Source organism: Oryctolagus cuniculus, chromosome 11 (genome assembly GCF_964237555.1).
Source record: "Oryctolagus cuniculus chromosome 11, mOryCun1.1, whole genome shotgun sequence".
Lineage (NCBI taxonomy): Eukaryota > Metazoa > Chordata > Mammalia > Lagomorpha > Leporidae > Oryctolagus > Oryctolagus cuniculus.
The window spans coordinates 116,306,756-116,330,518 of record NC_091442.1 but is presented as its reverse complement, the minus strand read 5'-3'; the positions used below and the strand labels follow the sequence as shown (position 1 = coordinate 116,330,518).

Sequence of the window (23,763 nt, the reverse complement as noted above, 5' to 3'; positions counted from 1 at the left end):
TCTGGGCTTCAGCCTGCCCAGCTTAGCTATTGCAGGCATTTGAGGAGTGAACCAGAAGACAGAAAAAACTGTACACTTTCTACCTATCAAATAAGTAAACCAACAAATAAATAAATAAATTGGGACTGGCACTATAGCATAGCAGGTAAAGCCACCGCCTGCCATGCTGGCATCCCTTATGGACACCGGTTTGAGTAACGGCTGCTCCACTTCCAATCCAGCTCTTTGCTGTGGCCTGGGAAAGCAGCAGAAGATGGCCCAAGTTTTTGGGCTCCTGCACCCATGTGGGAGACCCGGAAGAAGCCTCTGGCTCCCAGATGCTACAGCCAACTGGGAAATGGACCAGTGGATGGAAGATGGAAGACCTCTCTCTCTCTCTGTCTCTGTTCCTCTCCACCTCTCTGTGTAACTCTTTCAAATAAATAAATAAATCTTTAAAAAATATTTTTTGAAAATCCCAGTCTGAATGCTGACATTCATGCTTAAGACTCGTCAGCTGTTCTCAGCGTAGACTTCCACACATGAACTCAGTTTTCTGGCTCTGGCTAGGTTTTTGCTTTTCAGCTTCACCTCTTTATTTTCCAGATTATTTCTTCCCTTGGAGACATTATAGGCCGAGGACCTCCAATTACTCTATATGCTGGTCCCCAAATATGTCAATTTCCACTCTTGCCTCAGGGACTTTGTACGAGCTATTACCTCTGTTTAGGTCAGGTGTCCTTTCTGTGTAATCATCCAACAGCCTGAGAATTGGCCAGCCGCCTCCCATTTATATTCTAACTTTAGCAATGGGGCTTGGAGCAGATCTTCATAATAGTTCTTTGCTAGTACTTTGTTCAATGCCTAGCATATAGTAGGCATTCAACAATTAATTATTTGCTGAATGAATGAGTAAACAGACCATAATTCTCTGAGGTTTTATAAAACAATTTCCAAGGTCAATGAATGAAAACCATTTCTGCATCATCCATATTAATTCAACAGCACTGCGAAAAGTGGGCAATTGACCTAAATTTTAATTTATCTTTTGAGTCAAAACTAGTTATTGTTTGGTTAAGTAAACAGAATTCACATGTGCGGGCACAGAATCACCAAAAGGAAGAACACTGTATTCTGTGTTCTCTGTGGGGTAAACTCCAAGAGCAGCGCATGTGAAACTGAGAACCTTTCGATGCAAAACGTATGAAAAGCAGCCAAGCCAATGTGGATACGTCCCAGAGGCAGAGCCTGAAGGAAACTAGAGAGTAGAGAGATGACATCAGACCATAGGAATGTGAGGACTGTAATGGAAAGGCTCAGCCCAGCTCCTGGCTCTGCTCCTGCCAGTCGGGCACAGGCAGAGCCGAGAGAATGGCGAGAATGGCGGCCTTCTGTGGGGTCATAAAAGCCTTTCTGGTTCATTCAACAGAAGGAGACACTGCAGAGGGGGAAACACTCAGGGCCCAGTCCTAGGGTGCAACACTTCCTCCGTGCTTCACAACAACGCACTTCCCTCACATCTGCCCAGCTACCTCAAGCACACTTCACCAAGTACCTATTCCTGCAAGCCCTCTGCTCGCAGTTCTAAGGAAACAAATGACATAATTTCAGACAGTGACACAATCAAGGGGTATTTAAAAAGCAAACCGAGGGGGCCGGCGCCGCGGCTCACTAGGCTAATCCTCCACCTGTGGCACCGGAACCCTGGGTTCTAGTCCTGGTTGGGGCGCTGGATTCTGTCCTGGTTGCCCCTCTTCCAGGCCAGCTCTCTGCTGTGGCCAGGGAGTGCAGTGGAGGATGACCCAAGTGCTTGGGCCCTGCACCCCATGGCAGACCAGGAGGAAGCACCTGGCTCCTGGCAGCCATTTTGGGGGTGAACCAATGGAAGGAAGACCTTCCTCTCTCTCTCTCACTCTGTCCACTCTGTCAAAAAAAAAAAAGCAAACCGAGGGACTGTTTGCTCTAGTGGCTAAGTCACCCGTTCACCATCTGGCTGTGGCTCTAGTCTCCAGCACACCCTCTGAGACAGTGCTGCCTTAAGATCCAGGTGGGAGACCTGGATTGAGTTCTTGGCTCCTGACTTCAGTCCAACCCAGTTCTGGCCTTCACAAGCATTTATTTGGGAAGTGAGTGGCAGATGGGAGCTTGCTTCTCAAATAAAAATTTTAGAAAAGTCAAGCTGAGGGATATAACAGAGTAACTCTGAATGTGTTGCAAAGTTCACAGAGATAATTCAAAAGATGTTTTTGAAGAGAGAGTTGCAGAGCTAAAGATAACAAAGATAAGGCAACTATCATGTCAAACCTTAAATGGAACTACCAGAAGCAAAAACTAACACTCCTTGCTTGGTTATCAGTAAAGAGAACTACAGCCCAAAGCGCTTGTCACACAGACACCACAGAGAGAACTGTCCCTGTTTCCAGAGGAACCAGGTGGCTCTCAGAGCAACAGTTAATTCCCAGATTCCCCCGCACCTACGTCAGGCATAAATGCCTCTGAGTGATATGTGAAGAGGGGTGCAGGCAGGCAGGAAGGAGACAGTGCTAACGATGTGGCCATCATGGGTTAAGTCCTTTTCCAGGCCACCAGTCTTAATCACAAGAAGCAGGTGAGGGAAGTGGGATTAGTGTAAATCCATGAACAACACTGGGAAACACTCAGCAGGTGCCTCCCTTCTCCCCAGCCAGCGGTCAGCAACCCTGAATTCCCCTCACAGTCTAACACCCAAACAACGATAACAGTTAATAAAGGGGTAACTCTTTGGCTTCTTTAAATAAGGGGTCTCCTACGAAGACGCTCAGGTTTCTTCTGCTGCCTGGTAATTGCTGTAATATCACACACACATCATCGACTGAGATGATCTGTTAACCAACCTCACTAGATTGGGAGTCCCTGAGGACATCTGCGTGGCCTGGGGGCCGCATCCAGTTTGAAGTGCAGACAGTCAATGCCAGACAATTTGACTTAAAAAATTAAGTTCCCCCCAAACTTTCTCAGTCCTGGGGCAGCTGGGCAGGGTGAAGCCCATCTCCGATGACTTCGCCCTGCTTGGCCGGCTCTGCAGACCCCGAGAGGCCCCGTCGCCACCTATCACTCTTTCAGTGTCTCTAGTAAAGAGCACTGCAGGGCTGGACAAGCCTGAGAAGTCCCTGCTTCAGTTTTCAGAAGTTTATTTTTAAAGGACTGTCCTAGCAGCCACAGAGTAACAAATGGCCATTCAAAGTGAACAGTAGAGCCGTCTGTGCCAGGTACACAGGATGCCAATGCTGTCTTCCTGGAAATCAAGAGGCAAGACTGAAAATTAAGATAACATTTCTGATAGATGCTGTCAATTTCTGTGATGTCTCAGTGATGGGAACATGACGTTTCTTAGCACAGAGTTGTTTAGAAGGGTTTATTATTCCAGCTATCACAGACAGCATAAGGATGCACGGGTGGGGGACACCTGAGTAAGGATTATACTCACTTTCTCCACTAAGACACTTCCTCTGCACCCGCTGTCTCATTTTTGAAAAGTAAAACCACGGTGTGCAAGCTCTAATGCCTCTAGGTTTGGCTGTCCTTAACACCAGCCACATCTGAAGTTTTCAGAGCTTCATCTCACACAACCAGCAGAAGGAAAACTTCAGCACAAGGCCCAGCCTGGACCCCTCGTGCGTGCACACTGCCTTATCACTGTCCTGTCTCTGTGCTTCTGCATCGCGCCAGTGGGGTGAGCACAACGCCGGCTCTGCAGGACTCAGATCCAAGATGGCAGCCGAGCGGCTACAACTCGCCACCCCTGAAGCCAGGTCTTATCTATCCTCCCCTTCAAGGGACCAGAGGGCCTTCTGCTCTGCTTCATTCTATCACCCCCCTTTCTGCCCAGAACAGGCGCCCTGCTCTGCCTCCTCCCTCTGCAACTGAATTAACCTGCCATTCACATGTTTACACAGCCCACAAAAACAATCTAGCGGCAAAACATGGAAAGCCTAGGTGTTCTCAGGGAGGCCAACTTAGGAAATGGGTGTAGAATGAATCATCTCACAAGTGAAGCCCAAAATAGGTGCTTTCATTTTCAGGGAAAAAAAAATAACAACAAAAGTCAGAGCTCTAATTTTCCTTAGGTCGACCACAATGCAAGAAGGTAATTTCTATCTTTTTCTTTAGATTCAAGTCATAAAAAAACTGGAGACACAAATCTGCTCCAGATTACCTCTTTCCTGTACTGTTTCTAAACCTCTTACACAAAAGCTGAATTCACATCACCAAAAAAATTTGCACTGAATCTCAACAGTCACTTCTCTACTTCTGACCATTACTAATATAACAACAACATTAATTAAAAAAAAATAATAAAACACTTGCTCTGTGGAGACAGAAGACTTTAATTATCTTTATGTATTCAGATGCCAAGTCTTCTGGTTAAATCAGCGTGAAAGTCCCTTCATCTACACACAATCGGCCTAAAGAACCAGGCCATTTCCAGCACAAGAGGCCAATCCATTTTAACAGTGAATACAGCTTTTGAAAGCACCACACACCCTCTCCCAGACTGTCAAATTTTCAAGATGGTCCAACATTTTTTCCATTTTATTTTTTTAACACTTTCAGACCAAGCAAGCATCTCATAATTAGATTAATTAAAAAGGAAACAACAAAAACCACTGCTCTCTTTCTGATCAAAATTATTCCATTTATGCTTAATTAGCTGTAATCCAAGTCCACATGTCTAAAGACAGGACTATGACAATTCAACCTATTTGCATATCTCACAAGCCTTTTTCTAAACTATACTTTGTAACAGACTTACAAGAACAGTCCCTTTCTCATGCCAATATGCCAGGCACAAATCAGGATACAAATTAGGGAAAAAAAAAAAAAAAAAAAAAAGAGAGGGAGGGAGGGAGGGAGAAAAGAAAACAGGGCCCCTCGGAGCCAGGGCCGCGCGGAGGAGGGGGCATCTGCCCAGAGAGGGGGCGACGTGCCTGCTACATCCCAGTGCAGCGCCCGCAGCCCCCCAGACGGGGAGGCATTACATCACACTCTCACACCACAGGGGGAGGCGGCTCGCAGGAAGCAAGTTTTCAGCTTTCTTTCCTCCCTGCTCTGGGGCTTCCAGAACCCTGTGTTAGGAGTAATGGAATTTAACTTCAGGCACCGCACACCTCCAGGGGCTACGCACAATCACACAGGAGGCTACTGGTTTCTATGACCCCAAGTGACCACTTCCCGATGGATGCAAGGCTGACAACTGGCAAACACACACATAGCCACGCTGAATTGGTGTGGAAAAGCCGAATTATTATTCATCCATACAAAACTAAGCACAAATTTTATTTCCTGAGACATGGAGGAGGCCAGTCTATGGGGAGAAACGATGAAGAAATCGTTCCCAGATGGGGTGCATGGCTGCTGGGACCGTCGAAACACCGTGTTTACAAGACAGTCCCACCATTTGGTGGACACCACGATCAAAATAAAAGTGCATCTGGCTGCACATCTGAGCACGCACACGGAGCCCCAGCGCGGGTGAGCGCGCGCAGGAAGGCGAGGGGCGACCACAGACTGCCCCGGAGGTTCTCAGACGGGGGACTCCACAAACCCCAAACCTCCCGGCGTTCGCTTGCCCCCAGCCTGAGGTTTAAAATGCACCAGGTCTTAAAGTTTTATATCTCTCGAGGAAGAATAGCCCTATTTTTTTTTTTTTTTAAAAGGCTTTCCCGTTCTGGGGCTTGCCCTCCCAAATCCTTTGTCGGCCTTCACAGCCGAGAGAATGCAAACCCATTTATATTTATGCAAATTTTTGCAGCAGATTTAAAGGGGGAGGGGGAGGTCTGTGTTTTTTAAAAAACCCTCTCTCTAAATATCACATTTCCAATTACTCGCTGTTTCATGTATTTGCAAGGTAGAAACGATGGTGAAAATCTGCATAGAAATTAAAAGTGCAATTAAACCACTTCAAAATTTAAATATTTTACCAAGTCTTCTCCATTTCTAAAATGCCAAACCAGAAGTACATCACGGGTCTGATTCACACAGATTCACGAAATGTCTGAAGCCAGCCTCCACGCTCGACAAATGTCGATTTGCAACACCACCAGTGAGAACGGTTAGACAAGACCCATATACATCAATTGGTTTAAAAAAATTGAAAATATTTACCAACCTCATAAAGTGCAGCAGTGCTTAAATCCAGCAAATTGAGGCATACAAGGTAGAAATGGAAATGAAAAAAGATCCAAAAAATGAATTCTTTTTGTCTGTCTGTTTTTTTGTATTTTAAATATTCAGAAACCAGCAGAGACTCTGTCGGCCATTTTGGCTTGAAGTAACTCTCTCTCACTCACTCTCCCTCTTGCTCTCTCTCTCCCCCTCTGTCTCTAAAGGAAGCAGCTTTTTGTGACCTTCAAATAGAGGCGGATCACGTGACTTCGGGTAGGTTTGTCAATCAGGAAAGGGGAGGGAGCTGGGGGGTGGTGAAGCTGCCTTAAAGGGGAAGCGGCCCTTTTCCGCTCACTTTCATCTGTGAAACGCTGCTATCTCATACTCTCCGCCTACAGACACTGCATGTGAAAGTGGCAACAGCACAAGGGTAACAGATGAACAAAATAGAAAAACCTTTATTGGTTTATTGAAATCTGCTCAGTTGCTAACGATTCTTGCAGATCCTCGATCTGATCTTGGCTTGCTTGCTGGTTATTCTCTTGCCGTTTGGGCAAGCACAGGCTGGCAAACTGCTCCTAAAGGGGGCTTAAGCAAAGCTCTATCCAAACAGGAGCCTTAGATTTTTAAAGATTAAGGTGAAATAAAGGGCACAACTGGTCTCTAGCAAGCTCCTCGATGAAATGCACGGAAAAGGACGACAGGAACTGCACCCAAGTGTAAACCGCAGGCCGAGTCAGAGACTCCGTGACGTCCCAAACACAGCCAGCCGGCAGAGGAACAAGTGCGGGTTTCCCAATCCTGAGCTCAGACCGCATTGTTTCCCGAGTGTGTGTGTGCTTGCAGCTCCTCCCCCAGACCCAAATAAAAGCTCCACTGCTACAGCCCTGCAAACAGTCCCCGGCAGGCCTGAGTCAGCTTGCATCCCCTCCCCCACCTGAGGAAGCAGCCCTGCAGCTGACCGCGGCTTGCACTTAATTAAGACCTGCCTGGTTCCCACCACCTTGAGCCCCTCCTTCTCATGGGCTCCTTATTCCTGCCCACCTGAGAACCTCAGCCCCGTGGCCAACAGCAAATGTGGCTCCAGGGCTAGAGGTGGGCCCCTGACCTCCGGGTCTCAGGTCTCTGGTCTGTAGGGTGTGGGCTTATCGCTTTGAGATGGTATCTTTGGTTTCTTTCAGCTCTAAAACTCTGCACTTGGCTTCTCGTAGCCTCAGACGTTCTGTCTGCCTTATCCTGCCCATCTCAAAAGTCAGCCACTCCCCTGGCAGCGCTATCTGACCCTCCCAGTCTAGACCGGGCCTTCCAGTGAAACACGCCCCTGACACCCTGAGCCACTTCTTCTTCCTAGGAGTATAATCTGTAGGGAGCCCACGGAATGCTGCTCTGATCCAGCACACGTAGGCTGTCTTCTACTCGGCGGGGCCCCGCTTGCAGCCCCACCCGCAGGTGACTACCTGAAGGAAGGGCTGAGCTGAAGAGGAGGACACCTGCCACCCAAACACAGGACGTCGGGGAAGGGAAGTCACCGAGTTCCCACACACACATCCACCCAGCGCTTTTCAGGACTGCGTGAGTGAGCAAGGGTGCCGGCCCCGTGACACCACGTTCCCTGCCCTCTGTAGATCGGGAAAGGTGGGTTCACGGTGCGCTTCTCCTTCTCTGGCTGATGGTGCCAGTCGGCAGGGAACGGATGGACCCCACGTCCCTTGAAAAGGATCGTGTGAGTGCCTTCCAGATCCCACACGTTTGTTGCCCTGGCTCCTGGCTCTTGATACAATCTTCCTACTTTGCTGTTTCCACTCCCAGAGAACAGGAAAGGCGCTGTCTCAGGCAGGAGGCAGCCAATGCCCAAGCTATCTGGCAGCTGGGTGCTCGTGGCACAAAATGCTTCTACTGTCTGCACAGCACTGAGTGGAACGGTCAGGCCCTGGGCTGACAATCGAAATGTAGGCAAAAGCAGGAAACTCCTAGGATGGAAATTCTGAACATTTCACCTATTTTTATCCTCCCAATACCTTCCAGATGAGTTACGGAAACTGACTTACGTGAGGCATGCTCAGTGTGTTAAAATGCATGGAGACCGCACGGCTGCCCTGCTTTCATCTGTGACGGACACGATTTCTTTACGAAACTGAATTCTGCTAAGCCTCCACTCCCCAGTGTGTATTATTACTGTACAGATGTTTACATGTGTTGCTTTGTGTTAAGTAGCAAGCTGCATGAAAAAGCGGGGACACTTTAAAGTAAAATATTGGTTCTATTTTCAAACAATATGTTCAATACTTTTTCTCCAACCTCTAGACATCATTTTTGTGTGTTTGCAATAACTAAACTGAAGGCAAGTAGTTCAATGTTCACCTTAAAGAACAAGAACATTAAATACAAGGGGATTTCAAAAAGTTCATGGAAAATGGAACTAAAATATTTCAGATTTTCCATGAATTTTTTGAAGCTCCCTAGTATACCATTTTTCCCTGTTTCCAGACACACTGGGCTTTGTGATACATTTATTGTACTTATTTATTAACAATTAGACAATGTTAGAAATTATATTACTACAAGGTAAGGCTATGAAGTCGTAAGAAATATTAACTTGGGGCAGACAATTGGAATAGGAGTTAGGACACCACTCAGGCCACCTGCCTCCCTTACTGGAATGCCTGGGGCCTGGGCTCAAGCATCAGCTCTGCTCCTGATTCCAGCTTCTTGCTTATACACACCCTGGGCGGGTAACAAGCGAAGGCTGAAGTACGTGGGTTCCTGTGACCACATGGAGACCTGGATGGAGTTCCCACCTCTTGGCTTCATTCTGACCCAACCCTGGCTGTTGTGGGCATTAGGAGAGTGAACCAATAAATGGAGGTGGAAGTTCTCCCTTTCTCTCTCTCTCTCTCTCTCTCTGTCTTTCTCTTTACTTTGCAAAGAAATCTAAAATCTTTCTTATTTCTCAAAGCTGCTGCCTCTGGGGTAGGTGTGTGGCCTGGCACTTGAAACTCCTACATCCCATATCACAGTGCCTCTGCCTCTGCCTGGCTCCACTCCTGGTTCCAGCTTCCCGCGTATGTGCACCCTGGGAGGCAGCGGGTGAAGGCTCATGGAGTTGGGTCCCTGCCATCCATGTAGGAAACCTGGACTGAGTTCCTGGCTCCAGGCTTCAATGTGGCCCAATCCTGGCTGTCACAGCCACTGAGGGAGTGAAAGCAGTTAGAATACAGATCTCTCTATTTCTCACTTTCTCTCTGTCACTCTTTTTGAATAATTAAGTTTTTTCATCTAAAAAATAACAATCAGAAAAGAAATTAACAGTGATAAAAGCATAAATATACAATAGCCTCCTCTCAAAGTATACTAGATCAATAAACCAAAATCTGTTTTTTGTTTTAAAATAATAATAGATAAACCTTTAGAAAATACAGGAAAGAAAAAAAGAGGAAAGTCATAAGTGAACATCAGGCTGAGAAGGGGGATATTACAACCACAGCTTTATTAGAATTGAGCTAAATTATGTGAGAATTACACGTATGTTGAAAAACTTGCAGGTTGAACAAAATGATAGTTGAGGAAAACAGAAATGACAAAAATCAGCAAATTTAGAGAAATCCAGCAAAATTAGAGAAAAAACAAGCTATCGCAGAAATTTGTAAGATAAAGAACTAGCCACTACAACCTACATAAGGCCCAAGTAGTTTTCTGGGTGAATCCTACCAAATTGCTACTGAACAGATAAATTTTATGATAGCTCTAATGTTCCAGAATTTATGAGGATAGATGTCAAAGCTTCCTAATTTCTTCAATGAGGCTATCACATTCCTGATACCCTTAAAGACTGAAATGGTACAGAAAATGAAACTAGAGATTGGCCAATCTTCACTTGCAAACATACATGCAAAAATCCTATATAAAATCTTAGCAAATACAATTTAGCAGTTTCCAGAGGATAATTAACAACTATGCAAAAAAATTAAAAAAAAAAAAAGGGCCGGTGCCATGACTCAATAGGCTAATCCTCCACCTGCAGCGCCAGCACACCAGGTTCTAGTCCCGGTCAGAGCACCGGATTCTGTCCTGGTTGCTCCTCTTCCAGTCCAACTCTCTGCTATGGCCCAGGAGTGCAGTGGAGGATGACCCAAGTCCTTGGGCCCTGCACCCGCATGGGAGACCAGGAGAAGCACCTGGCTCCTGGCTTCGGATCAGTGCGGTGCGCCGGCCGCAGCGGCCATTGGGGGGTTAGCCAATGGTAAAAGAAGACCTTTCTCTCTGTCTCTCTCTCTCTGTCCACTCTGCCTGTCAAATAAATAAATAAATAAATAAATAAATAAAATTAAAAATAAAATAAAAAAAAAACAACTATGCAGGGTTTAAACCAGCAATACATAGATGGTTACACCAATGCAAGGATGGTTAAATTATCAACTAATACAGCTCTTCACTGGCTCAGCAAATGTGTACTGAGTGCTTTCTGTGTCCATTTCTGTGAAAAGTGCCACGGATACAGCAGGAAGCCAGAGGTCTCATCCACAGGGCGCTAACGTCCTCAGGGAGAAGATGGACAACCTGAAGGGAAACAGAACCACTGAGGGGTAGTTACGGAAGCTTTCTCAGGAGCAAAACTTAAGCCGGAGCTAACGCCACAAGGCACCAGGTTAAGCCACCTCTCACTGAAATGGTGCCAGCATCCAGCTCCCTGCCAATGTGCCCGGGGAACCAGTGGAAGAAGCCCCAAGTGCTTGGGCCTCTCCTATCCACGTGGGAGACCCAGGGTTCTTCACTCCTCGCTTCAGGGTGACCCAGATCTGGTTGTTGGGGCCATTCGGGAAATGAACCAGCAGATGGACATCTCTCTCTCTCTGCCTCTCAAATAAGTAAGTAAATAAATAAATCTTATGCCGGCGCAGCGGCTCACTAGGCTAATCCTCCACCTATGGCGCCGGCACACCGGGTTCTAGTCCCGGTCGGGGCGCCGGATTCTGTCCCGGTTGCCCCTCTTCCAGGCCAACTCTCTGCTGTGGCCCGGGAGTGCAGTGGAGGATGGCCCAAGTCCTTGGGCCCTGCACCCCATGGGAGACCAGGAGAAGCACCTGGCTCCTGCCATCGGTTCAGCGCGGTATGCCTGCCGCAGCACGCTGGCTGCAGCGGCCATTGGAGGGTGAACCAACGGCAAAGGAAGACCTTTCTCTCTGTCTCTCTCTCTCACTGTCCACTCTGCCTGTCAAAAAAAAAAAATTAAAAAAAAAAAATCTTTACACAGAGTTGAAAAGCAACTGCCTGACTGGCCAAGGGACAGGAGGCCAGGACACGTGGGGGCAGGGGGCAGGGGTACAAGATGAGCCTTAAGAGGCAGGAGGCACTGAACATACCGAGTCCTGCAGCCAAGGTGAGGATTTCATTCAGAGAAAGTGCAGTCACAGACAAGGTCTGGTTCTGTTTATGACTGACAAACAGTGATCGTCTGTGTTTACGGGGCACAGTGGGGCATCCCAACACGTGTGTACACTGTGTAATTATCAGATCAAGGTCACATACAGGATTTCAGGCAGGAAGGTGACCAGCACCGTACCACCTACTGGTCACTCTTAACATCAGCAATGGGCGCCTAAGAAAATGTTTAGGACCTGAAAAAAGAAAGAAAATTATAACCATAAAACTTAACAAATGCTAAATATTTTTGAAATATAACCACCCGGGGCTGGTGCTGTGGCGTAGCGGGTAGAGCTGCCGCATGAGGTGCCAGCATCCAATATAGGCGCTGGTTCGAGACCCCGCTGCTCTACTTCTGATCCAGCTCTCTGTTATGGCCTGAGAAATCAGTAGAATATGGCCCAAGTCTTTGGGCCCCTGCACCCATGTGGGAGACCCGGAGAAAGCTCCTGGCTCCTGATTGGCACAGCTCAAGCTGTTGCGGCCATCTGGGGAGTGAACCAGTGGATGGAAGACCTCTCCCTCTCCCTCTCCCTCTCCCTCTCTCTCTCTCTCTGCCTCTCTTCTCTCTGTGTAACTGTTACTTTCAAGTAAAATAAATAAATATTTAAAAAAAAGAAATATAACCACCCAGCAATTTCTTTCATTGTTCAATTAGTACATACAAAATTTCATTACATTTGAAAATAATTCTCACTGTACAAAGATTCTTAAATATGTTCACTATTAAGAAATCTTAGGTAATTATGAATTAACCAGTTACTTATAACCAAAGAATTTCAGAAACAAAATTATCAACATTATTTTAAAATGTGATAATAAAAATAGAGAAAACCACATATTTAATATGGAATGTATCTTTCAAAAAAAATTTTTTATTTGAAAAGGCAGAGAGAATTAGACAGGGAGATCTGCTATCCCCAAATGCCGGCAACAACCAGGGCTGGGCCAGGCAGGAGCCAGGAGCCTGGAGCTCCATCCAGGTCTCCCCCCCGGTGGGGGGGGGGGGGCAGGGACACAGCACTTGAGCCACCACCTGCTGCCTCCCAGAGTGCACGTGAGCAGGGAGCTGGTTAGGAGCACTCCAAACTCGGGACTCAAAACCAGGTAATCTGTGTAGGACGAGGGCTTCCCAACCACCGAGCCAAACACTGGCCCCTGCAAGTGCGTTTCTTACAGCACGGGACAAAATCTTCAAAACCTCCAAAGGTAAGCACACTAAGCATCTCTGACAGCCACTTTGGAAGAGACAGGATCAGATTTGTGTTTCCAGAAGTTCATCTTGGCTTCTGCAGGAAGAATACACTTAGAAGACCAAGAGGGAAGGCAGGGGTTCAGAAAGCAGAAAGCACCTGCTGCTATTTAGATGCAGGCCCAGTGAGAGCAGCAGAAGTAGAGAAAAGCAGATAGGAACACAATGCATTTGCACTGCGAGATAACTGATCCTTGTTAAAGAATGCAATCTGGAACCATGAGATATGGTAGGCCAGTCAGTTCATTCAGAAATAAGAACTCTGGTCATCATTCATTCATGAAGTCAAGAACTACTATCTGAGATACCATGCTAGAACCTGGACCAGGAGGACATAAAAAAATGATTATGAATACCTTGGAGGCAGCAAGTCATATAAACCCATAATTAAACTATAGCATGGGATAGCTGTTCCGATAGAAGTAAAACAGAGACATAACATGGTTATGCTACGGGAAAACAAGGGACTAACTGCTGGCAGTCAGAACAGTTTCACAGAGGAGGTGAGATTCTGAGCTGACTCTCAGAGTGGGAGTTTGCCATGTGCAGAGGCTAAGAAAGGCAAAGGCTTTCTGAGTTGTACCCACTTCGTTACCTACCAAACCACAGCAACTGGGACGGCTGGCATGAAAAATGTGTGTGTGAGAGCTGAGTGTCTCCAGTACTCCCACCCCCAGCTGGGGCAGAAGTACAAAGAGCAGCCAGAACCATCCTGGAACCACCACTGCCACTTGAATCCAATACTCTCTGGGTTATAGCTGGAAATGTGAACATTTACATTGGTCGTGTTTTCTACTCATTTGGGAGTTACAACGCCTGCAGACCTTTTAGGAACATTTTTTAAAACTCTCAAACTCTTTAGAACCAAACTCAAAAGTCAAATTTGCTTATGGAGCAAGGCTTCCTTAGTAGCCCAGGCCAAGTTAGACTCTATGCTCTGTGTATGCTGGGGACCAAGAACTCAATCCAGGTCCCCTACAGGGATGGCGGGAAGCCAGTCACTCGAGCTGCCTCCCAGGATGTGCATCTGCAGGAAGCTGGAGTGAGGAGGCAGAGCCAGGTGTCAAACCCCGGCACTCTGCTGTGCACTATGGACGTCTCAAATAGCAAGCTAAATCACCACCGCATAGTGCTTTTTTTAAAAAAAATTATTTTTTCTAAAGATTTATTTTATTTATTTGAAAGGCAGAGTTAAAGAGAGAGAGAACGGTCTTTCATCCGCTGGTTCCCAAATGGCAACAGCTGGAGCTGGGCCAGTCTGAAAACAGGAGCCAGGAGCTTCATCCACGTCTCCCATGTGGGTGCAGGGGCCTACGCGCTTGGGCTGTCCTCTGCTGCATTCCCAAGTGCGTCAGCAGGGAGCTGGATCAGAAGTGGAGGAAGCCAGCACTGTAGGCAGTGGCTTAACCCACTGTGTCACAATGCCACCCGATCCCCGCCTTATTTAAACGTTTTATTGTGGTAAAAGAAAACATGCATTGTAAGATTTGCCATCGTAACCACTCGCAAGTGAACAGCAGCTCAGTTGTCTCAAGTACATCCACATTATTCTGACATAGATCTCGAGAGCTTCCGGAGCTTTCTCATCTGCAAATGTGAAACCCTGTACCCCCCCCCCCCCAACACCAACTCCCATTTTTCCCTCTTCCTCTGGCCCCTGGAAACTGCCGTTCCACTTTCTGTCTCCACAATTCCAAATACGAAGTATCTCTTTTCTGAGGGACTTGCTTCACTTGGCACAAAGCCCTCCAGCTTTGACAACGTCATACCTGTGACCGGCTTTCCTTCCTGTTCAAGGCTGCATAATATTCCATTGCGTATATATGCCATACTGTGTTTACCCATTCACCTGTCGGTAATCACGTACGTAGGTCACTTCTAGCTCACGTAGGTCACTTCTAGCTCTCTCTGATGAATCATGCCATTACAAACATGGTTGTACATATCTCTTCAAGACCCTGCTTTCAATTCTTTTGGCTGTCTACCCAGAAGCAGAACTGCTGAATCAAATGATAGTTAATTTTAATCTTTTGAGAAAACTCCATACTGTTTCCATAGCAGTTACAACATTTTAGTCCCATCAAATGACGCAAAAGGATTCCAATTCTCCATATCCTTGCCAGTACTTGTTACTTTTTGCTTGTGGGTCTTTTAAATTTTGTTTTTATTTTTTTTTTTTTATTTTTGACAGACAGAGTGGACAGTGAGAGAGAGAGACAGAGAGAAAGGTCTTCCTTTGCCGTTGGTTCACCCTCCAATGGCCGCCGTTGCAGCTGGAGCACCGCGCTGATCCGATGGCAGGAGCCAGGATCCAGGTGCTTTTCCTGGTCTCCCATGGGGTGCAGGGCCCAAGCACCTGGGCCATCCTCCACTGCACTCCCTGGCCATAGCAGAGAGCTGGCCTGGAAGAGGGGCAACCGGGACAGAATCTGGCGCCCCAACCGGGACTAGAACCCGGTGTGCCAGCGCCGCAAGGTGGAGGATTAGCCTATTGAGCCACGGCGCCGGCCCTAAATTTTGTTTTTAAAACAGGAGCCATCCCAGTGGATATGAGGTTATATCTTACTGCATTTTTTTAAAGATTTATTTATTTATGTATTTGAAAGGCAAAGTGATGGGGGAAGGGAGAGGGGAAGGGAGAGGAGAAAGGGAGGGAGAGGCAGAGACAGGGATGGGGGTACTTCATACACCAGTTTACTCCCCAGATGTCCACAACAGCCAGGGTTGGGCCAGGAAGTCAATCAGGGTCTTCCCAGGAGTGGCAGGGCCCCAGCTACTTGAGCCATCATCTGCTGCCTCCAAGGTACACATCAGCAATAAGCTGGAATGAGGAGTGGAGCCAGGACCCTAATAGTATTCCAATACGGCACTCGAGTATCCTAACCGGGGTTAACCACTATGCCAAATGCCCATCTCTTCATGTCATTCTCGTGCATGTTTTCCCAGTAACAGACGTTGAAGAGACTGTCAGCTTCCCACTAAGTGGTCTTGACACTTGTCTAAAATCATTTGACTACGTATGTGAAGGTTTATTTCTGGTCTATTCCACTGGTTTACTTGTCTGTGCTTATGCCAGTACTACATTAGTTTGATTACTCTTGCTTGCTAATAAGGTAAAAAAATAGCATGTGTGAGTCCTCCAATTTTGTTCTAAATGATTCGTTTAAAAAAATTATTGGGGCCAGTGCTGTGGCATAGCAGGTAAAGCTGCCACCTGCAGTGCTGGCATCCCATTATGGGTGCTGGTTCGAGTCCTTGCTGCTCCACTTCTGATCCAGCTCTCTGCTATGGCCTAGGAAAGCAGCAGAAGATGGCCCAAGTCCTTGGTCCCCTGTACCCACACATGGGAGACCCAGAAGAAGCTCCTGGCTCCTGGCCTCAGAGTGGCCCAGCTCTGGCCATTGAGGCCATTTCAGGAGGGAACCAGTGGATGGAAGGCCCCTCTCTCTCTGTGCTTCTGCCTCTCTATAACTCTGCCTTTCAAATAAATAAATAAATCTTTAAAAATAAATAAATAATTTTACATTATGATTCCATTTTCCTACTTGAAAGGCAGAGGCAGGGCAGAAGGAGAGAGGGAGAGATCTTCAATTTGCTGGTTCATTCCACAAATGTACAAAACGGGGCTGGGCCAGGTGAAGTCAGGAGACAGGAACTCAATCCAGGTCCCCCACATATGGGGCAGGAACCCAAATACATGAGATTTATGGGGTGTGCATCAGCAGGAAGTATGGGAGAATGGGCTTGAATCTGTGCACTGCAGTCTGGGATGTGGGCAGCCCAAGCAGTGGCTAAGCAGCAGCACCCAACACCCACACCATAAATGACTATAACGAAGGTGTTTCCATCACAGTCTTAAGCCAGATTCTTAAGACCACAGCCTCTTTCAACCCCAACCTTTTCCCCCTGTTATGTGGTCCCCTCGTGTCAGTGAAGTTAGAGTAGCTGCAAGCATTTTGGACATCTCCTATGGCAACTTACATTGGGGACACATTATTTTGGGTTGAGATACTATTAATCTTCCTGCGTTCAAAAGGTTAAGGAGTCAACTCACTCTGCATCCTGACAGAAATATGCAGAGGCAGACTACACCTTGATATGAGTGAACATGTCAGTTCAGAGAGTATTTAAGACGCATCAATGTACAAGAGTGAGTGAAGCCTCAATCTTACGGCGCATATATGAAAAACACTTGAGTCCCAGTATTGTGGCACAGTAGTTTAAGCCATGGCTTGTAACGCTGATATTTTTCCTGGTTCAATTCCCAGCTGCTTTGCTTTCAATCCAGCTTCCAAGAACAGGGGCTCCTGCCAGCAAGTGTGAGACCACGATGGAGCTCCTGGCTCCTGTACTTCTGCCCAGCCCAGCCCTGGCTGTTGTGGGCATTTTAGGAGTGAACCAGCAAACAGCAGAATGTCTCTCTCTGCGTGTCTCTCACTCTCTTGCTCTCTCTTTCTGCCTCTCAGGCTGGAAACAGGGAAAAAGAGATGGGGAGAGGTTGGCAATGGTTACTAGAGAGACTACTACAGTGCTAGGCCAGACTGCAGAAATCAGTTCTGGTGTCCTATCCACCAGATAGGGTGACTACACACAGCAATAGCGCGTGGCATACTTCACATAGCAAGAAGACAGGCTTTGGAATGTTCTAACAGCACATAAATGTTTAAGGTAACGGATATGCTAATTACCCTGATCTGATCAGTATATAATGTCTACATGGACATGCCAGTGAATTTTTAAAAATATTTATTTCTGAACCTAATTTTGTATTTGAAATTATTTTTTTTTTTCTTAAAAAGCATTCCCACAAAATTTGAATTTTCTCCTGGCCAGAATAAGGCCTCTAGGGCAACAGAATTCTGAAAGCAGGACAGACATAACTGGAAGGCCTTAAGGACAGCCACAGGCATAGGCAGGAAGACCCTGTGAACAACATAAAAATACAGCAGGGGCCATGGGTATCTTGTGGATGCCCTCAGAAGCAAAGGGAAGACTCAGACTCGGCTTGCAGACAGGGATGCTGTCGCAGGAGAAAGGGATAAAATCAGTGTGTTGGAACATATTCAGAGAAGCACAGAATTAAAAGTCAGACTCAGAGAATCCACTTGGCACAGTGGTTAAGATACTACTGAGATGCCCACATCCTATACTGAGAGCTTCCCTCTGTAGGTACACTCCCCAAATGACTGCCACAACCAGGGCTGGGCCAGGCCAAAGCCAGGAGCCTGGACCTTCGGGTCTCCCGCGTGGATGGCAGGGGCCCAGGCACTTGTAGGTGCTTCCCAGGCACATTAGGAGATGGATTAGAAGCACAGCAGCTGCTCACCCAGATGTGTGAGGCTGGCATCAAGACCTCAACGCAGGCCCAGGACAAGTGCTGCTTTACCCATTGTTACTTAATATTCTGAAGATCTCAAAACCTTTGACAACTAAAGAACAATAAAATCTCCAAAAAGGAAGTCTTAGAACACCATTCAAGAACAACAGGATAAATAAATCATGCCTTTCATTCAGTTTTTCCATAAAGACTTATTATTTTTCCATAAGTAAAATATAAACAAAATAAGTAAGACTTTTATTAAAATAAGAGTGCTGCAAGGTCCCCCCATTCGGTGCTGTTTAAAAGCCACCACCTTATGCAGCAAGCATTAGCCTAGCAGTTAAAATGCCGATGTCCCATGGGAATGCCGGCTCTGGACTCCAGCCTCCAGCCTCCAGCCTCCAGCCAGTGCAGACCCTGGGAGGCAATGATGATGGCTCAAGTCAGTGGGTTCTGGCCGCCCATGATAGAGACCTGGATTGTGTTCCTGGCTCCCAGCTTCAGCCTGGCCCAGTACCTGGTATTCAGAGAGTGAACCAGCTAAAGGGGACCTCTCTCTTTGCCTCTAAAAAAAATAAAATAAAATATAAATAGGGGTCGGCGCTGTGGCGTAGTGGGTAAAGCCGCCGCCTGCAGTGCTGGCATCCCAGTGGGCACCAGTTCGAGTCCCAGCTGCTCCACTTCCAATCCAGCTCTCTGCTATGGCCTAAGAAAGCAGTAGAAGATGGCCTGAATGCTTGGGCCCTGCACCCACGTGGGAGACCCAAAAAGAATCTCGTGGCTTCAGATAGGTGCAGCTCTGGCCATTGTAGAAGTGAACATTGGGGAGTGAACCAGCAGATGGAAGACCTCTCTCTCTCTCTCTCTCGCTCTCTCTCTCTCTCTCTCTGCGACTCTGTAGTTCAAATAAATAAATAAATCTTTAAAAAAAAAAAGGCAGCCCCCCCCCTCACCTTAGCCCCACTTGTATGGTTGGCCTGTGGCTACCCTCATCACCTTCTTTAACAAAACAAAGCAAAACAAAACATCTATCTATCTATCTATCTATCAAGTAAAAGTCACCACTTTAGCATGTAGAGCAACCCATGTCATTTGGAGTCACTGTGAGTCACACAGGTATTGAAGTTACTCTTACTGAAATTAATCCATAACCTAGGCATCCAAGAAAAACCTCAGAAAATAGAATTCAGAACTTATTCATTATGATTCTGAGACAGCTGGGGGAAAAAAGATGTCCTCACAGGATTTTTTTTAAAGTAACTTCAATGCAAATTAGAAAATTTATTAGCAACTCAAAGTTTCCCAAAGACCTAGCATAAAATATTGATGGCTTTTTACTAAAATTCCCAGCAGCAAGAATTCCATGAGCATAAACTATCATCTACTGAATGTCCTTGTAGCATTTTGAAAACACCAACTAATTTGAAAATAAAACTAATTTCCTCTCTCCACCTCAAAATGTGAAAAGATTGTATAGAAAAGCCAAATAGTCTTTTAATGTCCAGCTTACTACTGTGAAATAATGATTTGAGTTTACAGAAAGTTCAATTTGGTACTTCTTAATAAATCTGATTCACATGTCCATATTTTAATGGCTCAAAGGGAGGAAAAAACTGAAGAAAACCTGATGGCAGAATAAACAGAATAAAAATTTTTTTTAAGGTTCATTTCACGTACTTGAAAGGCATAGTTACAGAGAAAAAGAGGGAATGAGGGAGGGAGGAATGGAGGGAGAGAGAAAAAGAGAGAGAGAGAGAGATCTTTCAACCACTGGTTCACTCCCCAAATGGCCGCAATGGCCAGGGCTGGGCCAGGCTGAATTCAGAAGCTAGGAGCTTCTTTTGCATCTCTCACATGGATGGCAGGGGCTCAAGCAGTTGGGCCACCTTCTGCTGCTTCCCTAGGGTCCATCAGCAGGGAGCGAGTTGGAAGTGGAGTGGCTGGGACTTGAACCAGCGCCTATATGGGATGCTGGCGTTGCAGGCAGAGGCTTAACCCTCTATGCCACAACACCAGCCCCCAGAATAAAATGTTATTAAAAAAAAAAAAAAAAAAAAAAAAAAAGACCTTTCCCATGACCAAATACCACTCTGTGTTTTGAAGATGATTATCTATACAATTTGTGATCTCGAAATATTTTCAGTTTTTCTGTATTTATAGAGAACTGCCTGAGGGTGTTTTTCATTCGTTTTCTTTTTATCTGATAGGCAGAAAGAGAGACAGACAAAGATCTCCTATCAGTTGATTGACTCCTCAGTGTCCACAATGACAAGGATTGGTTCAGGCTGGAACCAGGAGCAAGAAACTCAACCCTGGTCTCCCAGGTTGGTGGCAGTAGCTCAGTCACTTGAGCCATCACTGTCACCTCTCCAGGTCTGCGTTAGCAGGTAGCTGGAGTCAGGAGCCAGAGGCAGGTATCAAGACCAGGTACTGCAAAACAAGATACAAGCATCTTACACCTACGTCCCAATCACCAGGCCACACACCTGCCCCTGCGCAGTGTTTGTTGCTGAACACTCAGGACAGGGTTCCCAACAAGCTGCAGGGTAAACGGAATGATCAAGGTTGGGTATCTGTGCAGCAGACAAGATAACCACATCTCCTCTGGGAGCCCTGGACTCAGTGCTGGTTCCACTTCCGATCCAGCTTACTGCTAACGCACACCTCAAGAGGCAGCAGAAGAAGCTCAGGTACTTGAGTCTGTGCCATCCGCGTGGAGACCCACGAGAATTCCAGGATCCTGGCTTCAGGCTTGCCTTGTCCTGGCTATTGTGAGCATTTGGGGAATGAACCACAAGATGGAAAATTTCTCTCTGTCCCTCTGTATCTATCTATCTGCCTTTCAAATGCATATATACATAAAATTTCTGTGAATAAAAAGAAGGAAAGAGAGTGGTTAAAATGAAACAAGGGGAGCAGCTGTGGTTAAGCTACAACTTGGGACACCCACCTCTCACCCAGCACCTCCACTTCTGATCCAGCTCCCTGCTAACGTGTCTGGGAAGCCGCAGATGACGGCTTCAGCATCTGAATTCCTGCTTCTCTTGTGGGAGGCCCTGGTCCTGGCTTCAGCCTGGCCCAGTCCCAGCTGTCAAGGGCATTTGGGAAGCGAATCAGCAAATGGAATCTCTCTCTCTCCCTCTCCCTTTCTCTTTGTTACTCCCTCTTTCAAATCTATAAATTGAAAAGGGAAGGAAAGAAGGAAGGAAGGAAGGAGGGAGGGATGGAAGGAAGGAGGGAAGTGGGAAAAAGAAAAAAAAAGAAAAAGGGCTATCTTTACTGTAGAGATTTGGGGAGAATAAATATTAAGTTATATGAGTCTGATGCAGACAGAAATAGAAGACGGAACTAGAAGGCAGAAATAAAGATAAGATAAGGGCAAACACAGGACTTAAGGAAGGTCGGGGCGGGGGGCCGGGGCAGGCTGAGGGCAGCAGCTTCCATCAAGAGGCCAGCAGCCTGGGCCACTTCCTCCTCCCCAGGCCTCCTCACACCGGCCCCGCCACGTACCCAGCCAGTGGCCTGTCTCACTCAAACACCCTCCTGAGCAGCATCACACTCTCCTCTTCTCTCGAAGCCTGGCCCACCCTTCCTCCTCCAGGCAGTCTTCCCTGACTGCATCCAGCTCCTCTGCTTCTTCCTCCTCCCCCAACCACCTCCCAAACCTCACACCGCCTGAGCTCCCATAGCCCTGACTGCCAGGCCCCAATTCTTGCCTGCTTTGGGGAACCGGGCCTTGCACCAGGAAGCTGGAGGTGGCATCTGGTGAGAGTCGGCTCGGCCCTGGCCAGCTCCGCACTCCCAGGCAGGCATTCACTTCCCTGAGCCTCTACCTCAGCCTCTGCCTAGGAGGACTGTGTGCACCTGGCCCACGGTCGGCAGCCACAGTAGGCGAGTGGGAGTCCATCAGCCGAGCGGCGCTGTGTTCTAGGCCTGAGGGAGATCCCACCCTGAAGCAGTGGGAGCGTGAAAGGTAACACACAAGTCACCACCTGGCTGTCCGGCGGCAGCAGCCACTCCACAGCTCCAGGCTGCTCGCTGAGGACAGTGCTGGGTCCCTTCCAAATGCCACCCATGTGCCCACTATACAGATGAGCCAACTGAGGCCTGGAGAGGGCGACTGGGCAGGCATGACAGATAGGTCCTGAAGGTCTGACAGGACAGGATCTGTGATCTTAACAACGCATATTCTGCTACTTCTCTGCAAGAACGCTTCTAAAGGTCTGCAGAAAATGAAATTAAAAGATTGTCTTTGACACCAAAAAAAAAAAAAAAAAAAAAAAAGGAAGGTCTGGGGGCCAGTGCTGTGAGGTGGAGGGCTAAGCCTCTGCCTGTGGTGCTGGCATACCATATGGGTGCCAGTTCCAACCCCAGCTGCTCCTCTTCCGATCCAGCTCTCTGCTGTGGCCTGGGGAAGCAGTGGAAGATGGCTCAAGTGCTTGGGTGCCTATGCCCACGTGGGAGATCCAGATGGAGTTCAGGGTTCCTGGCTTCAGCCTGGCCCAACCCCTGCTGCTGCAGCCATTTGTGGAGTGAACCAGCAGATGGAAGACCTCAATCTCTCTTTCACTTACTTACTTGCTCCCTCTCTCTTTGGAACTGCGCCTTACAAACAATAAATCTTTAAAAAAGGAAAGGTCTGCATAATTAATAATTCAGAGAAGAAGAGGGTGCTTTATAACTAGACATTCAAGTTAGGAAGAACACAATCAGAAAGCAGAGAATTTAGTCAGAGGTAAGCGCTGAGGCATTCCCAAGCAACACCTGAGCACAGAGCCACACAGCGCTGGTCGTCCACAGATCACTCCTCTCTGGCTCACCCACGTAGCGTGATTTATTTTATTTTTTAAGTATTTATTTATTTATTTGAAAGGCAGAGATACAGAGAGAGGGGGAGATGGAGAGAGAGAGAGGGAGAGAGATCTTCCATCTGCTGGTTTACTCCCCTAATGGCTGCAACAGCCAGGGGCACGTCAGGAGCCAGAAGCTTTATCTGCATTTCCCACGTGGGTGCAGGGCCTCAAGCACTTGGCCTCCTCTGCTGCTTTCCAAAGCGCATTAGCAGAGAGCTGGATTGGAAGTGGAGCACCTGGGACTAGAACCAGCACCCATATTGGATGCCGGCACCACAGACAACGGCTTTACCTGCAACACCACAGCACTGGCCCCCATTGTAATGTCATCTTCAATGCCTTGATTTCCTCACAGGTCCCCCAAGAAACCTATGAACAGATGCCCCCGGGGGAGTAAGATGGTACTCTAAAGGAGTAGAAATACAGAAATATATAAAGGACTTCAAAAAAGTTCACAGAAAAACAGAATTTAAAAATTAAGTCAGGGCAGGCATTTGATGCAGTGGCACGATGCGGGAGGATGCCCCATCTTGTATCCGAATGCTTGCACTGAACCCCATCAGCTCCAGATTCTCAGCTCCAGCTAATGCGCACCCTAGGGGCAGCAGATGGTGGCTGAAGCAGTTGGGTCTTTGTCACTCAGGGGTGAGACCAGGACTGACTTCCTAGCTCCTGGCTTCAGCCAGGTCTAGCCTCAACTGTTGCGAACATCTGGAGAGCGAACCAGCAAATGAAGAGATCTCTCTGTCTTTCCAATAAATTGAAAAAATAAATAATTTTAACTCTCATAATGT

The 23,763-nt window shown here is 47.1% G+C and overlaps 1 protein-coding gene and 1 long non-coding RNA gene across 9 annotated transcripts in view; both read right to left on the bottom strand.

The window, feature by feature from the left end:
* TNRC6B (trinucleotide repeat containing adaptor 6B) overlaps positions 1 to 23,763 on the bottom strand; it is a 287,810-nt gene that overhangs the window by 137,890 nt on the left and 126,157 nt on the right. The window contains exon 1 of one of the 8 annotated variants that reach the window (XM_070052958.1): positions 6,128 to 6,385. The exons of 6 other annotated variants lie outside the window; for them this stretch is intronic. In XM_070052958.1, the coding sequence (XP_069909059.1) occupies positions 6,128 to 6,132 (5 nt within the window). In that variant the 5' untranslated portion in view covers positions 6,133 to 6,385. Of the gene's footprint in view, positions 1 to 6,127; positions 6,386 to 23,763 lie in introns of those variants that run through there. One more of the 8 variants, XM_051834077.2, reaches the window with a different exon arrangement.
* LOC138844443 (uncharacterized) lies at positions 9,586 to 11,738 on the bottom strand. Its single transcript, XR_011380291.1, has 2 exons — positions 11,484 to 11,738; positions 9,586 to 10,680 (listed from the first exon to the last, which is right to left on the bottom strand). It is a non-coding gene; the product is annotated as an uncharacterized lncRNA (long non-coding RNA).